At 37.6% G+C, this 16932-nt stretch overlaps 1 protein-coding gene across 2 annotated transcripts; it reads left to right on the top strand.

The window, feature by feature from the left end:
* The first annotated feature begins 1913 nt into the window (after positions 1-1913).
* On the top strand, positions 1914-16649 carry cdk4 (cyclin-dependent kinase 4). Of its 2 annotated transcripts, none has more exons than XM_044222953.1 (8): positions 1914-2169; positions 10642-10876; positions 10981-11116; positions 11292-11459; positions 12264-12373; positions 14288-14338; positions 14429-14564; positions 15540-16649. In XM_044222953.1, exons 2-8 carry the CDS (start codon positions 10659-10661, stop codon positions 15639-15641), a joined length of 921 nt encoding a protein of 306 aa, XP_044078888.1. In that variant the 5' UTR covers positions 1914-2169; positions 10642-10658; the 3' UTR covers positions 15642-16649. The 2 variants fall into 2 exon arrangements, with proteins under 2 accessions (XP_044078888.1, XP_044078897.1); XM_044222962.1 differs by lacking the exon at positions 1914-2169 and adding an exon at positions 2292-2566.
* The last annotated feature ends 283 nt before the right edge of the window (positions 16650-16932 follow it).

Below are 16932 nucleotides of genomic sequence, written 5' to 3'. Positions count from 1 at the left end.
TAAAAATAGTGAGAAATGCCGTCACAATTACCCAGAGCCCAAAGTGACAGCTTCACAATGTTTGTTTTGTCCAACCAACAGTCCAAACCTCACAGTTATTAAAAATATATTAAAACTATTAAAATAATTAAACAAAAAAAGCAGAAAATCCTCACATTTGAGAAGCTGGAACCATGAACGATTATCAAAATAGTTGCCAATTAATTTTATTTCAATCGGCTAATTGATTAATCAACTAATTGTTTTGGCTGCATTTATTGTTGGGTATAGTTTAATTTATAACATCATATTTTCTAAGCTCTTCATATGTTTTATGTGCAAAACTCTTAATTTGTAAAGTAACTAGTATAACTGTCAGATTATTGTCGTGGAGTAAAAAGTACAATACTTCCCTCTGAAATGTGGAGTAGAAGTATAAAGTAGCACAAAAGAAATGACTCAGGTAAATTACAAGTACCTTGAATTTGTGCTTAAGTACAGTACTTGAGGAAATGTACTTAGTTACATTCCACCAATGGTTAATGTTGGTTTATTATAAAGTAATAATACAGTAGGGGATGTCCTGATATTTATATTTTAAATTAGAGTAATTAGATTTAGTAACGAACAATCAGTGATTTGAATAATCTAAATACACTGTGTAGCTTTCATGGTATAGTTAGATTTTTTATTGCAACATAGTTGCAACAGAGTCTGCCAGGCCTCAATTCATTAATCCAAAATGAGACAACAAGAGAGATAAATGAGCTCAGATGAAGGAGAGGAAGGTCTGCGTGGTCTTTATTCCCACATAATTATTTTCATGTTTTGTGGACTGAATATCTGTTTTAAAAGTCTTTTTTAGATATAAAGAAAGTTTGTAAATTCTGTAAATTTCATGCACTTTTATAGAAGCAATGGATGAATTTAATGTGTATAAGTACTTGTAAATACGCTAGGTGTGCATGTGTATAAATGTACTGTATGTACATGGATAATACATCAGTTTATATACAAATGTGTTTATGTGTATACAAATATTTCTCTTGATTTATTAAGTAAATGTGTACTGGGATTTCTCTCTATTCTGGAAACGTTCTCACATTTCCTTTCTTTCACCTTTCTTGTTTTCTTTCATTACAATCATTTGTGTAACTATAGTTTGCACTATTACACCCACAACTGTAAAAATATGATGACTTTTGGGATTATAAACATTAAAGCGGAAAACTGATGATGATAAAACTATTTTGCGGAAATCTGTCACAGATAGAAAACACCTTTGTGCTTTTAATCATCTGTATACGATACAAATAGACCAATCGTTGCCAACAACTCCACATATTTCAAATATTTGCTTGAAGCTCATTTGATCAGCCAAACTAATTAAATTTTGTATTTTGTGGCCTTCTTTCTCCTAGCAGTTGTATGGCCAGCCCGTGATTAGCAACTGATTTATGTATGAATGTATTATGTTTATTATATAATCTATTGGTTATTCTTTTTTCTATTTTCCTCTGTATGCTGTGCCAATAGTTTTGATACTTTTTTTTCTTTCTTCATTGATAAACTTAAATGTTAGATGTTATTGTGTGATTTCCTTTTGGGTGAGATGTCTTTATAAGCCCATTTTTACTCCTTTCAAATATTAGGATTTTTGTATTTTGTGCAAATAAACTAACAAAAACTAAGAAAACATTGTGTGGTATGCTGAAATAATAGGTGTGTCTGATTTATATATATATGTAGGCCTATTTTTGAGATAAACGACAACAGGCAAAAAAGCATTTCTCTCCATCTAAAAATATTAATTTGACAGCAATATAATCAAAGCGCTCTGGAGCATGGATGACATGATTACAGATGCCACAGCAGAGCTTTAAGGTCTTCTTCATATGATATGCTGGGAAGATTTTTAGCTCCGCCTCCTCAATAGTTGCTAGAAGCAACAGGAAGCGACCACCCCAAAAAACTGTAGGCTGGAAGAAAAAACAGTGGAGGCCGAAATCATATCGGCTGATTGGCTTCTCCGCATCAAGTTCCACTGCCGGGCTGTAAAACCTCAGCCTGGACCCCACCTGCCACTTGTGACCCGGTTCTGTAGGAGTTATACGTGGCAGATTAGTGAGCATGTCTTCCTCATAAAGCTAAAGTAAAGCTTTACCTGCTCGCAGAGAAGAAACAGGCGAGGTAAGTTCGGTGTCGCGTACACAAAACTGATTGAGATCCGTGTGTGTGACACTTTGGCAGCGGACATTTATGTAATGTGGCACAGATGTGGAAGTGGAAGTTGCTGGCGGTGATCCGTCTCATCCGCTCCCGTCTCTACTTTCTACTGTTTTTCCTCCGCCACGTCAGTGAACAAGTAGGTGAGGAGGAAAAAGAAGTCCGTGTGGCCTGTTGTTGCTTCACTTTAATTTGGTTTTTTTTTAAAGCCAGTTTAATTAACAAAGGAGCGCCATGGAGGAGCACCACGTGTCGGGACAGAGGGCTTTCCGTCTGTTCTGGCCTGTTTCTCTGCCTCCGCCCACTGGCCTTCAGTGTTGATCAAGGAGATAAATGAATGAATGAAGGGTGGGAGAGAAAGGTGAGCTTCCGCCTGGATGATAATCAATACTGACAGGCCCTCCTGGTGATCAGTATGCGGGCAGGTTAACGACCTCAGTGTTGTGAGACATCAGTGAAACCACCAGGTGTTGTGCTAAGATCTGTCCTCTCTCCCTCCTCTGCTTGTGCGAGCTGTTCTGTCACCATAAAGGAAATGGGCAGATATTTTAAGGGTGACAGTAAGGCCACATCACGGCTGATCATTCATTATGAGACAGTGAAGGACTTTTAGTTGGCTACTTTTGTAATCCAGTGAAATAGTTTCATGTTTTAAATCAAGTTGTTTTGTTCTGTTTTCCCCCTGAAAAGAAGGTGTGGACGCTGCAGATAAATCAGCCAGATGATATAAGCAAGAAAACAAAGATATGTCAGAGGTAGTTTCAAACATACAGTTTGTAAGCCAGAGAGCACTGACAAGTTTATTTTTTATCTGTAAAATGTCCCACTCAGTACATAATCTAGGTCATAATTAACCAAGTGTAAGGGCTTATCAAAAATGTTTTCTGTTGAAAACAGCTGAAATATCCTTACAGGAATTTCAAACTGTAAAGTGTCAATATCTGTACCAGCTCCATTAGGAATCAAAAAGATATAGTAACTTTCTGCAGTTTGACATTTGTCAGTACAGGCCTGGTTATTCACCCTCTCCACCAGGCCTCTGTCAGTATTTTCTGTATTTTTCAGACTTCTTGGCCCTTTGCTGTGCTGCCTCCCACAGACGTTGCTACACATTCTGCCTGCAGTGGAAAGTTGAGCACTTGCAGTGAGCGGTGGATGACAGACACCTAAATTCAGCTTAATTACTTTTATGTGGCATCCAACATCTGGGCAGTCTGTTAACTCGTAATATATGATCAATATATCATGGCTGCAGGGGGTTTCTTAAAAGAGTGAAACTGAAACTAATGAAGCTAAAATAGCAATTAAATGCATTTTTTTATAGCAGCATCATACCACAAAGTGCCGGGAAGGTTACCAAAGTTTATTAGTATTATCAAACAATATAAAAAGTATCAGGGAAGCCTTTTATAGGGGAAAAAACTATTATTATATAATTATTAGTTATTAATCCTTTTCTAAAAGTGTTATTAAGTTCTGTTGGTGGTTGTTTGCATAACATATTGTGTTTATTTCTGGTTTGAACTGTTTACATAAGGCAGGCTGTGGTTCATTATAGCAATCTGTTGCTCAATTTAAAAAAAAAATCAGTATTCAGTAAATGTCCAGTTGTCATCATTATAGTTTCCTGAAAATTGTAACTCAGTTGTGTCACATTTGGTTCTACATAAATATTGTATATTATGAATGTAAAACCATAAACTATATAAATAAATTTATAAATTTCAATCTAAAAGTAGTATGAGCCGAATTACTAGTGTAACCTACTAATAACAGCTTCATTAGAAAAGTGAATAATAACCATTTAGTCGTGTTAATGTACTAAAAAGTAATTAAAAACAGACATCAAGTTTTTTTAATTTAAATAATTATCACTTCATGCTCTTAGATCCCTGCAGGCCTGTAACAAAGCATATTAGACTGACATGCAGTCGGATCGTTCTCGACGTAATGTTTTTAAAGTTTAATTCAGTAGTTAAGTGATAGTTCACTGGTTGTCTCTAGTTGTATGTAGAAAATAGATTAAGGCAAAGAGTAAACTTGCAATATGTTATGTAAAGTAGTTATGTTACAGAATCAGCTACAAATCTTTATGAATAAAACTATATTGAAGGTTTTTATAGAAGTGTCATAAAGGTAAAGTCTGAAAATAAAACATGCAACAATGTTGCATTAAAATGTTTCTTGGGTTGTTCTGGTGATATTCTTCTGTTTCTCTGTGTAGCTGAATGAAGTCAGTTATTTTATTTAGCAGGAAATACGGTTTTATTTGCAGTTTATTTGTCAGTTCAGTTCTGACCTGAATGATGTTGATAGGAATTTGTATTTCTTGCAGATACACAGGAATGCAGGCAGATTCTTGTCTGTAGACACTCTGACTCAACTTTCTTTGCATAAGAGGAAGAAATGTGGTGTGTTCAACATCTCTTCCTCTTATTAACTACAGTTTAGACTGACCACTTCAAATATTGTGGTTTGGCAGCAGATGTGAATATTCAAGCTTCTTGGCTATAACATGTTTAAGCCTTATGTCGGTTAACGTCATGTTTATTTTCACCAGTATGTCATGCAGGATTTTAGCCCAGTATTGATGCAATATAATAACAATTCACTAAATCCTTACATATAATTAACCCAATGTGTACATGTTGGGTTGTGAATGGTTGGTACAGTAGTTGACCGCAGCTCTGGTGAAATTTGTATACAGATCCAATAGGTTGTAAATGTGATGCATCAAATCATCTGAATCTTAAAAATCTGCCCCAAAAGGCAAATGTTTTGCTACATTCAGTAGTGACTCTATGTATCTATTTTCTTGTCATGATGCTATTGTGTTTACAAAGTTACAGTCCAAACATGCTGTCTCATGCTTTCAACTAAAAAACTGACAGCCACTTAAAGCGTTAGATTCTTTTGGAGTATCGACTTTGGGAAATGAAGAGTGTGGTTATACAAAAGGAGAAGTGTTTGGCTTTCAGTTGATTATGTTTCTGCTCTTTTGTTACTGTACTCTGCGGAAACAATTGTAGCTCCAGCCCTACTTCATCTGTTTCACACTTTTGTCTTCCCTAACAAGTCTGCTGTGATCATAGTTTATACACGGTCTGACGCAGCACAACACTGAAAGGTTTTCTATTGACAGGTTAATATTTTATTGATATTATTATTATTATTATTATTAATATGAAGGAGAGTTAAAGTAACATATACTACAGGGCTGCAAACAACTATTTTATTCATTATTGAATAATCTGCTGATTATCTTATAGAATGTCAAAAAAGTTGTAAAAACTCCCATTTCCCAGAGCCCAATGTGATGTAATCAAATTTCTTAATTTATACTAACAGTTCGAAACCCAAAGATATTCAGTTTACTATCATATATGAAAAAATAAAGCGTCAACGCCTCACATTTAAGAAGCTGTAACCAGCAAATGTTTTTGTTTGAAAAGTGAATTTTCCGTGAAATAATTTACTGTCAGTCAACTTATCGATTAACAGACTAATTTCAATTTCGTTTCAGCTCTCGTCACATACATTTTTCTGAGTGCAGAATTAGTTGGCTGAAAGTTACCATATTAGTTGAAGATATTTACATGAACCTAAATTTATCTCAAGATTCACAAAATCACATAAAAACTGTGGACAGGCAACACCTGTGGATGATGATATCCCAGTGTATTAAATTATGAAAATTGGTAGGTAATAGTAAATGGTAGGTAATAGATATTGATAAAAAAGTAGAATTTAAATTGAAACAAGTCCTGTTTTTGTTAGAGCTGGATCATGTTGAGCATGAGTGGGAAAATACGGCTTTAATAGTGGTTTTTCCTTCCACACCAACACATCAGTCACTGAGGCAGTTGTCCATTATTTCACATAGGTGAAAAAATGATCTTACCTTAAACATCAACAAGGTTATAAAATAGAAGACCTAAAAGCAGGTGCAATGGTTTTTGAGCCAACCACCTCTCACCTGAGAGGGGGGACGTGGTTGTGAAGATGATGCTGCTCTGCACTGTCCTTAAAATAGTGAGCATTGGCGTTTTGAACTTAGTACTGCACGTCCTGATCACATGAACTGTACCGAAAAAGCCCTGAAGGCAGCAGGGGTAGGAGGAAGCAGAGGACCACAAAACCACCACCAGTGAAGAGGACATATAAGCCAGGTATAAAGGTGACAGCTGTTAATCTTGAGTAGGTGTAAGGGGTAAACTGTAGATGGAGGTGGAGAAGGTGTAGGGACAGGCTGAGCAGGATGCGCCTTAGCCAGGGGAAGTGTACCAAACAGGTTTGATAGATTAAAGGCTGAGAGTTGAACAAAGGGAAGGAAGGAGTGGGATGAGGCTCTCTGTGGTTGTGTGCCTGCCGCCTGGCAGGAGGTACGAGTTGGTAGAGAGGCCAGAGGAAAGTTAGAAGCAATGGGACAAAAAAGCTGTTTGGGTTGCGTGGTTGAAGGTGCTTCCTGTGCTGGCAGAGTCCTGAGTTAAGTGTATTTGCTTTAAAATGGCGTCGCATTCAGTGAGTCATTTGCCTTCTTTCAGGTACTTTGTCCTGTATCTCGTGGATTATAAAACATTTGAATGTAGGAGAGCATTGATAAATTCCTCCTTGGATATGACTAAAAATATGTCACACATTTCAGCACTTTGCAGCCAAAGCACCTGGAGAGCTCTCAGAGGCTTCACTCTAATAGAGGCCAGCACAACTAGATATAAAATGTGCACTTAGCTCCAAGCATAGTTGACTCCTGCTGGTGTAATGGTTAAAATATACTGAGAAGTGTTATTTATTAGCAACTGGAAAGGTGAAAAGGGTGGGTGAAGCCCTCATCATCGCTATATGATGTTAAAGCTGCAGCAGTTAATATTTTTCAAATTAACAATGGCTCAAATGACTACTTGTAATGTGAAAGGGGGCGCTGATGAACCCACAGAGAATTACTACTCTACAATGCAGTTCCCCTTCAGCTCTACAGAGCGTTTTACCATCTTTCACCTCATTGTTTTGTTTTTCCGGCCAGCAACTCTACTGATTCTCACAGCTCTTATCAGACTCATTTCCAGCCAGATCAGGCAGCTGTTTTTAGCGAAAAAGCTCCCATAAACTGACTGTACCGCCATCACTCAGCACCAAACAACAGATGACAGACGAAATAAGCAACTAGCTAGTGAACATAGTGGAACATTTAGCAGCTGAAAAGCCAGACATGTCTCTCAGGAGTTGGTGGAGACTAAAAACGGAGCTAAAAAGACTTGCCAGGTGGCCAGAAACACGACTCCAAATGAATGCTAATGTTCCCCCCATGTCTGCTGGATGTGTACGTAGGCAAGCGTCTTCTAGCACATTAGCTGTAACAGCTTTTTAAGGTGATAGATAATATGTCAGTGTTGTGTTTAGCGTGTTCTGTTGCCAAGTGGCCAAAAAAAAAAAACCCAGCCAATGCAGGTTTAAAAATGTCTGCCTACATTTTAATGTGTAGCTGGCTGTGTTTATAGCAGCCTGATTGTGTTGAATGTTCATCTCCCTGATGATGATGACACGCTGAACTTGATTGACCCCTGAGAGGAAATTGAAACTAATTTTATTAGGCTTTAATTAATAAAGATGATAGAGTTGAGTAATGATGATATATGATAATGAGATATATATATACCATGAGACAACAGAAATGTGTCCACTGTGAGATAAACTGCTGTAGTGTTTATACTGAGGTAACTATAGTTTAATTATCTCTGGTTGTGTCGGGTCATTGCGGGAAATCAGTCAGCCGGACTGCTTCATAACGATATTTAATTTACAGGATTTTTGTATCACTGTGATGAAGTACCTTGATTTTGTTTAGGTATTTAATTCACTGGATTAGACATTCCCATCCAGATATTTTATCTATAAACAGTTTTTCAGTCGTATTTTCAGAACATTTACTATGTATTGATACCACTCCTAAAAGCTGAAACAGTATTTTTATAACCGCAAATGTACATTCAGCACAGAACCAGAATGGCCTAGTCAGCTCTTTGGCACATCTACCAGGTTGTTGAGCTGTAGAGCATGCCCCTCTTTGATGCTGCCTCTTCTGTATACAACAGTACTCTAACCACTAAACTCTAATAGAAAACGTGAAGCAAGTCAGTTTTACAAATGGAATTACTAAAGTAGGAAAAACAGACCTTGTACCCCTTTTGTAGAGTGTAGTGTTACAACAGCTTGGTTTATTGTTATTCTGTATGTGAAATACTACTACTGACTACTTACATGACTGCACCACATCCATATCTCCTCGTGGGACACTGATGAGGGTCAGTGGTTTAATGCTCCATATATCGCCAGCTGCTGTGACTGATCGCTAAATGAAGCTCTCCTCCACACTCCTCCTCCTCCTCGCACAGATGCATCCTGCAGCCGAGGAGTCACTGGAGAACTCTTTACTAACAAGCTGAGGTCATTTGGATGCAAAAGCTTGAATGAAATTAAATGAATGAAACAAAGGGGAGCTGCGCTACAGGGGAAATTAGACGCATATTTTTAAGGAATTCACAGAGCTCAAGAAAACATGAGTACAATAGACTTTCATGTACAGTGTGTCTCGTGGTTGAAAAGTTATTTCTGAGACAGACTGCCGACAGCGTGACTGAAAATAGATTATGTACTCATTCAGAAATTGATATTGAAGCACAAGAGCTGTTGAGTAGCATCTGTTAATTTCGGGTGTGAAAGGTTTGGAGGAAAAAGGCAATGAATTTCAGCTTCTGCAGTGTGTTATTCTTAGCCTGAGGGCAGTTCTGTCTTTATTGCTGAATATCCACCAGCTTTTCACAGCCAAAATATGAAAGGAGTTTATTCCTTGTCTATTACAGAGAGGTCATGGAGAGTTCATTATACTAGTTTACTACTGTTAGATGTTTTTTGTTGCTTAAGGTTTTACTAATTTTAACATTTTTAGCCACGCTAATGGAGTGGCTCTATAGATGGCAATGGCAGTCTGTCGGTTGGTCCACCAGTTTGGTCTAGACTTAAATATCTCAGCAGCTATTGGGTGGATTGCCGTGACATTTTGTACAGAAATTCATGGTCCTCAGAGGATGAATCCTGGTGAACCCTTGACTTTTCATCTAGCGCCACCATCAGGTCAAAAATAGAACATGTCTTTGGTTTATGACCAAATACCTGCAAAACTTAAAACACTTACACAGTCAAATATCTAACACTTTACTAGATAGATTGGGAACCACTAATGCCTGTACACATTTTTGCAGGATGAATCCTGCAAACTTTGATGATCCCCTGACTTTTCCTTTAGCGACACCATGAGGTTGACATTTGGGGTTTTTAGTGAAATGTCTCGACAACTATTGGATGTATTTTTTATGTATTTTGTGCAGAAACTCATGTCCCCCTCAGGATGAATTGTAATGACTTTGGTGACTTTTCATCTAGCGCCATCAGGTCAAAAATTCAATGTGTCCAATACTTTGGTTTATGAACAAATACCTGTAAAACTAATGACACTCCCATCAGCCTCAGCTGTGCTTTGTGTTTAGTGCTAATTAGCAAATGTTAGCATGCTACCACGCTAAACTAAGTGGTGAACCTGGTAAACATTACCTGCTAAACCTCAGTATGTTGGCATTGTCACTGTGAGCTTGTTAGCATTCTGATGCTAGCATTTGGCTGAAACCACAACTGTGCCTAAGTATAGCCTCACAGAGCTGCTAGCATGGCTGTAGGCTTTTAGTGTTGTTACAATGTACGACATTTAGAAATACAAACTTCTATCAAATATCAAGAGACATTTGAAAAGGAAAAGAAACAAAAAGACCAAAATAAAGAAAATGTCAAACAACAATAAACATGGCAGTCATTTATCTCAGATCTGTGAGCTTTACTTTGGGGATTATTGGTTGTCGGATGTTCTTATGTGCGCCCTTCCTGTTTTTCCTTTCATCTCCTTCAATTATCTGTTTTGATGGCACAGTAGATTTTTGCAGCAACTATACTTTCTATTACTCATTTAAAGTCTGTGTACTGGGTAGAGTTGGGTGAGACTGAAGAGGAAAGGTAGTGGGGAGGGAGTCTGTTATATTCTATTATATAGTGATATAGTAAGGATAAAGTAAGGATAAGGTTTCCCACTTAGTCCCTTGTTCATTTACACTATTTTCTGTAGAACAGATCCAGGCCGCACACACCTCTGCTTCCTACTTTTTCAGGAGAGTTGTTCACACACACTAATTAGAATTTTTCCAATGTTACGCTTGTTAAGGTTCATAGATGTCATATATGTAAGAGGGCAAGTGGTCTACTAATAATGAGACAAGTCTTTTTATTTTAAATAAAGCAGTGTAAACTTTATATACATACATTATTACCTTTCATCATCTCATCTTTGTGATTAATAGCATTTATAGCTTTTGCATCTGATTTGTCTCTCAGTCTGTTTGATCTTGGCCATGGCCCACGGCACCAGTATCCAGTATGAGCCAGTGGCAGAGATTGGAGGAGGCGCTTACGGGACAGTTTATAAGGCCCGAGATACAGAGAGCGGACAGTTTGTGGCTCTGAAGAGCGTGCGTGTCCAGACGGATCAAAATGGCCTCCCGATCTCCACGGTCAGAGAGGTGGCTCTGTTGAGAAGGCTGGAGCAGTTTGACCATCCCAATGTGGTCAGGTAAGTCAAGACAGTTATCAAAGTGTTGTGTGTTCAGCTTGTGTTGTCTACAATTCACAGTGAACACCTCTCACAGAAGTCACTGTTTTTATTGCACATGACAGGCTCATGGATGTTTGTGCCACCCAGAGGTCGGACCAGGAAACTAAAGTCACTCTGGTGTTTGAGCATGTGGACCAAGACCTCAAGACGTACCTAGAGAGAGCCCCAGCTGCAGGATTATCGTCTGGCCACGTTAAAGTGAGAACTAACTGAAACAATATCTTAACCAAACTGCATAATCTGTCAAATAGGTTCGAAAACTGTATGGAAAGGATGGAGTATTTTTTTTGTTTAGGGTATTTTAACCCTGTTTTAAAGCATGTTCTGTGGAAATATTTAGTTTCATTTGAAACATGCCTGTATGTTTTTGCAGGACCTGATGAGGCAGTTGGTGTCCGGTCTTGCATTCCTTCACTCTAACCGTGTGATGCACCGAGACCTGAAACCAGAGAATATTCTGGTAACCAGCCAGGGCCAGGTGAAGCTGGCTGACTTCGGACTGGCCAGGATCTACAGCTGCCACATGGTCCTCACTCCTGTGGTAAGAACTCACCTGGACCATACAAACACTTTGTGTTGTTTATACAGCATTTTCCTAAGCATACCATATTTTCCTATTTTGTTTAGATTTTGTTTTTGGTTGAGATAACTAAACTATCATACTGACCTTTTTTTTTCTTCCAAGTTGCTCTTAAATCAGACACTATCAACTTCACTACCAACTTGCACATTCCTTTTCTATCCATGTTAGCTTATTGTTTGTCTTCCGAGTTAAATTTCTTGACAACATAGCATGAATGGGATGTTTTTTCGGTAGCTTACTGTGAACTCTTGGTTTGAGCACAGTTATAACAAGACTTAAGAGTCTACAGCCATGCTAGCAGCTCTGTGAGGCAACATGTGAGCTGAATGCTAACTTCAGCATGCTAACTTGACAATGGCAATGCTAACATGATAAAATTTAGCTGGTAATATTTACTGGGTTTACCATCTCAGTTTAGCCTGTTAGCATGCTAACATTAGCTAATTAGCAATAAAAACAAAATACAGCTTGTAACTTGATATTTATACTGTCTTGAAATTAATTTTAAAAATGGGACCCCTAGAAGGTAGGAAGTCTAAAAATGTGGAAAGCTTTGGAAAAAGTTCAGCAGAAATGCAGCTAAAGTACAGGTATGCCAACAAGCTAAAACATGCAAAAAAAAAGAACAGTTCTTTAATGCATTTCCTATATACTGTATGTCAAGATACTTTTTTATTGGTTACTGATTTTTGTTTTCCTTTACTTGCGTTTAAATTATCTGGTCTCACCCCTGTTGATGGACTCCATGTTTGTGTCTCCCAGGTGGTGACACTGTGGTACCGACCTCCTGAGGTTCTGCTGCAGTCCAGTTACGCCACACCCGTGGATATCTGGAGCACCGGCTGCATCTTTGCTGAGATGTTCAGACGCAAGTGAGTCGGGAGAATAATGTTCAGATAAAGAAGACTGGCGCTATATATTTATGTTTATATGTTTGTTGTGATCATCATGTTAGAATTTCATACAGTATAATGCATGCGTCTGTGTTTCAATCCAGATGTCTCTCAAAAAGGTAACATGAACAGATTTTGATGTGATTTGTTGAGAAGAGAGGCCTTGGGCAAAGGAACAGTGAATTAGATTTTGGTGGTGATCTGATTCATTAAGTTTAAAAGTAGCAGAGATTTGATTACATATCCTGAAGGTACCTTTGCAAGGTGGAGGTTTGTGCTTACAAAGTGAGTTCTAGTTTCTCATGTAACTCCTCAGGCTAGCTCAGAGTTTGAAATCGGGTTGCTTCACACACACATTAACCATGTCTCCTACAAAATACGTGTATATACTACTAATTTGCTTTGCCGAAAACGTTTTTGAGGAAACTACTGCTTGAATAATGTTCACTGGCAATATTTTTTCCAATCCAGTAAGTGTGGCATCATTTATACTGCACATAAATCATAGGAAGGAGAGTGTAGGGCGTACAAAGCACAGGACTGGGGCCCATGTTCAGCTTCTTATTTGTTGTTAGGTTTAGGTTACTAATATACTTTGTTACAGTTAGGGAAAGATTGTGGCTTTGGTTAAATATTGACAAAAGTCTTGTCCCCTTTTGTAACTAAGTGAAGTTGTCTAAATGTAACCATAAAAGGGTTAATCATGCTTAAGTTGAGAGGACTGGATATTGTAGAAAAAACTAATAAAATACATTGATGATGAACAGTTTACCGACACGTTAAATAGAAATGTTTACTCGTTATGTTGTTTAAAAAAAACATTATCTGGGCAACATTTTTAGGAGCAAGGTTTTCGCACATACAGGGATATTTCAGCTTTGCTTTTTTATAGTTTCAAACATGCTGACACTATATTATCAGATATAACAGACCATCAAAGACTACACAATATTACGTTGATGTCTTCTCTCATTGACTATAGTAGGTACACTCACGAGAGTCCGGATTTTAACTCAGACACATCACACATTTTTGTGTCAGTGTCAGAGCAGCCGTGCTGAGTTTGTCAACAGTTCAGGAGAGTTCAGATTTAAATGGTTCACATTACGAGGTTATCTGTGGCTCTGGGGAAATCTGGTCCGGAGCCTCAGACTGTCCGAGAGGTGAACTGGTGAAAAACAGCCGGGTTTTGCCACACACTTTATGTTACAGCACATACAAATATTTTATTTCAGTCTTGCCCCTCTTCAAGCCAAGTCTACAATAAATTTACTCCAAACCTGCAAAAATAAATTCTGGATGCCATACATTTTAAATGTGTCCTGGATATGAAGTAGATGTTATTGACACATACTGTAGTTGTACTGCAAGTCATAATGTGTGAATTTAAGACAACTTATTCTGCTTGGAGACCACGGAGTATTTTGCGATTGGGCTACCAGAAAGCTTTTGTTTGTAACATCTATCCCAGATCGGCTGAGAACCATTGCTGTGACATATACAGTAGCTCCATCTAGTGGTAAAACTGACACATTGCATGAAGACAGCAGTCAACTTGAAGAGATTCATGCCTCAAAATAATTGCCTTGGGAACAGTTAGTACAATGATGGTGATTGTGATGATATAATGATGCATTGATCGAGCAGAGGCACAGTGTTATAGTGTTCTAGCTAATAGTATCATGAACGATTAACAAGTCGATCTGGGTGAGATGTTGCAAACTTATACAAACAGTAGAATCATTCAACGTGCACTTCATGCCAAACTGCTGGTCTTTGTCTAAAGGACATCATGTTGCTATTTGCCCTCCTGCATAAACAAGAATTGCACAGACGTGAACTAATAACATGACATCTGCTTCTATTAACTTTGGTACAAACTTTCTCTGTTAGACCTTTGTTCTGCGGAGAATCAGAAGTGGACCAACTTGGGAAAATTCTTGAGTGAGTAACAAATAGTTTCCATCACATTTACCTGACTAGGAGATTTATTGCCAGATGATTTCTATTTCATTGAAAATTATGTTATTTCAGAGTTATTGGCTTGCCACCAGAGGAGGAGTGGCCGACTGATGTTACACTCTCAAGGAAAAACTTCCCCCCTCTCTTACCTCGCCCAATCACTGACTTTGTTCCAGAGATAAATGAGCAGGGGGCGCAACTATTGCTGGTAAGACTTCGCCATTAACTAAAATCCTGCCTGGTAATTGATTAATTTTCAGCTGGATACAGAGATGAAATCAGGACAGTAACGGATAAGTAACCTCAGTCTCCTGAAGAATTTTCGTCACTCATAGTCTGCTGATGTTCAACACAAGCCACAAGAATTTCACTGATGCAATATTAGAAATTCTTGTGACTAATGTGACTTATCCAGCTGGTTAAACCAGAAGAGAGAGCAGGACATAGAGCAGTTCTATTTAAAGAAAAGTATTCTTTCTGCATTATAATTTACAATGCTGGTAAAACTGAAAATAAGACCTAAAATCACAAGTTTTTTAATGGATTAGCTTACCAACAGATCATAAAAAAGGAACTTAACAATACCTTTTTAAAGTAGACAGTATATGTTATTCTGCCTCTCTATATGATGTAGAAAATATAGATTTAAGTGCAAAATAAAAAACACGATTTTAGGCAAGAATTTTTCTGATACACATTAAAATAACTAAATCTTAATGACCAAAGATAGGTAATGGGTTACATTAGCTATTTTTAGTGACTTTCCACTGAACTCTATTTCTTGACTTTCCTCTGCACTTGTTTAAGGAATAGTTCAACGTGTTTGACCAGTAACTTCCTGCAGTGTCCAGTGGTTGCCTGGCAACTGGTCCTGGCCATAAAATAGTCTTTTATTTTTGATTTTGTGTGGATTAAACAGATAAGAGCGTGTTACTCAGTGAGCTTTTGAGGTGCTGGCAGACAGATTTTGGTACCTTTGGACAGAGCCAGGCTAGCTGTTTCTAGTCTTTATGCTAAGCTAAGCTAATCTACTGCGGGCTCCAGCTTCACATTTACTGTACAGACATGAGAGTGGTATTAACCTCCTCATGTAACTCTCAGCAAGAAAGTGAAAAAGAGTGTTTCTCAAAACTTTTCCTTTAAGACCTGACGCAGCTCTAACATCCTGCTATTTCTTCCACAGAAAATGCTGACCTTTGACCCTTTGAAACGAATATCTGCCCTGAATGCCCTAGAACATCCATATTTCCAGGACGAGGGGACATTGACTCAAACAAAAAGCTGAAATGATGCAGTGAAACATGCAGCAAGAGGTAACAGTGTCTAAGTTTAGACCTGGCCTAACCATAAAGGATTTCAATTTCATTTAGTTCATTGTCTTTCAAGACGCCTGGGTTATGCTTTGGGATATTTTTTGTCACTCCTGCATCAAAAAAGGATTAAAGCCAGAGAAATGGAATAAAAAAGAAGAGGAATGAACTTAAGGATCACTGCCATGCTTTCCAACATGTAAATGTCACAATTAATGATGTTACCATGTCATGTCTTCAAGGACAGTACCAGTGTTTTTGATGTCTGATTCTTTATCAGTCTCGTCAGCAGAGACTGATACACAGAAACTTCTGTCATCTCCTCTGAAATGTTGCTCTTGTTATTTTTGTGCAGTGTTTAGACAGAAGGAAGCGATGTCATCTTTTCTCGTTACAGGCTAAACAAAGTCTGACAGAAGTGACTCCTCAGGGTTAGAACAGCCAGTGATCATACTGTACTTGTGTTAATATTTATCACACAAAAGGAACAAAAACACCATAAGCCTGACATTAAGTTGTATGAAAATCATAAAGAAAAGAAGGAATAGTCATAGAAGAAAAACGCACAAGAAAGACACACATGACAAAAATACTTGTATTGTCCTTAAATACTCATAAAGTGAAAGAAACTGTGCCTTTTATTGGAGTACTGAAGGGTTGGACTTCATTTCATGTTTAACATCTTTTGCTAAAACATCTGAATTCAACCAGCACTGCAACTAAAAATGAATAAAAAACTGTTTTAATCACATTCAGACTTTACTTATGTATTATTATTATTATTATTATTATTACCCAGATGCCATATAAAATTAACAAATGTGATTTTATGAAAACTGAAATGGACTGAAATATTTTGTGAAAAATACAATGAACTATTGAATACCAACAAAAAAATTTATAAAAGACCAAGTTGCTTCACTATACTGCTTTTGTCCTCTAATATTGATCAAATAAACAGATAATGAATGTGGTCGTCTAAATCAGTGAGAGGTGTTTTCTTTTTTGGTTTTTGCGGGTGACTTGTTTTTGTGTTTCACCAAACTATTTTGTATTACACTTCAGGATTTATGGTAAAAATGTGTAGTTTCCAAGTCCAAGCCCTGATGATATCACTCCAGGTTATTTTCTCAAACTTACAAAATCTTGCTCCAGAGCCACAGAAAATATTTATACAATTTTCACACTCAATTTATACTGATTTCACAGTCTGAGTAGTACTTCCCATGCTCCCCCAAAGTTCCCCTTTAAATTATTTGAATTAGT

The sequence above is a fragment of the Siniperca chuatsi genome, linkage group LG2, assembly GCF_020085105.1.
Source record: "Siniperca chuatsi isolate FFG_IHB_CAS linkage group LG2, ASM2008510v1, whole genome shotgun sequence".
NCBI classification, from domain to species: Eukaryota; Metazoa; Chordata; class Actinopteri; order Centrarchiformes; family Sinipercidae; genus Siniperca; species Siniperca chuatsi.
The sequence above is the reverse complement of the archived record's forward strand: the minus strand, read 5'-3'. Positions and strand labels throughout refer to the sequence as shown.

What these genes read in the sequence shown, in the direction of transcription:
- cdk4 (XM_044222953.1), top strand. Translation starts at nt 10,659, where the DNA reads ATGGCCCACGGCACCAGTATCCAGTATGAGCCAGTGGCAGAGATTGGA. An exon ending in ACATGGTCCTCACTCCTGTG is followed by an intron (nt 11,460 to 12,263) that starts GTAAGAACTCAC and finishes TGTGTCTCCCAG; the next exon opens with GTGGTGACACTGTGGTACCG. An exon ending in CAACTTGGGAAAATTCTTGA is followed by an intron (nt 14,339 to 14,428) that starts GTGAGTAACAAA and finishes ATGTTATTTCAG; the next exon opens with AGTTATTGGCTTGCCACCAG.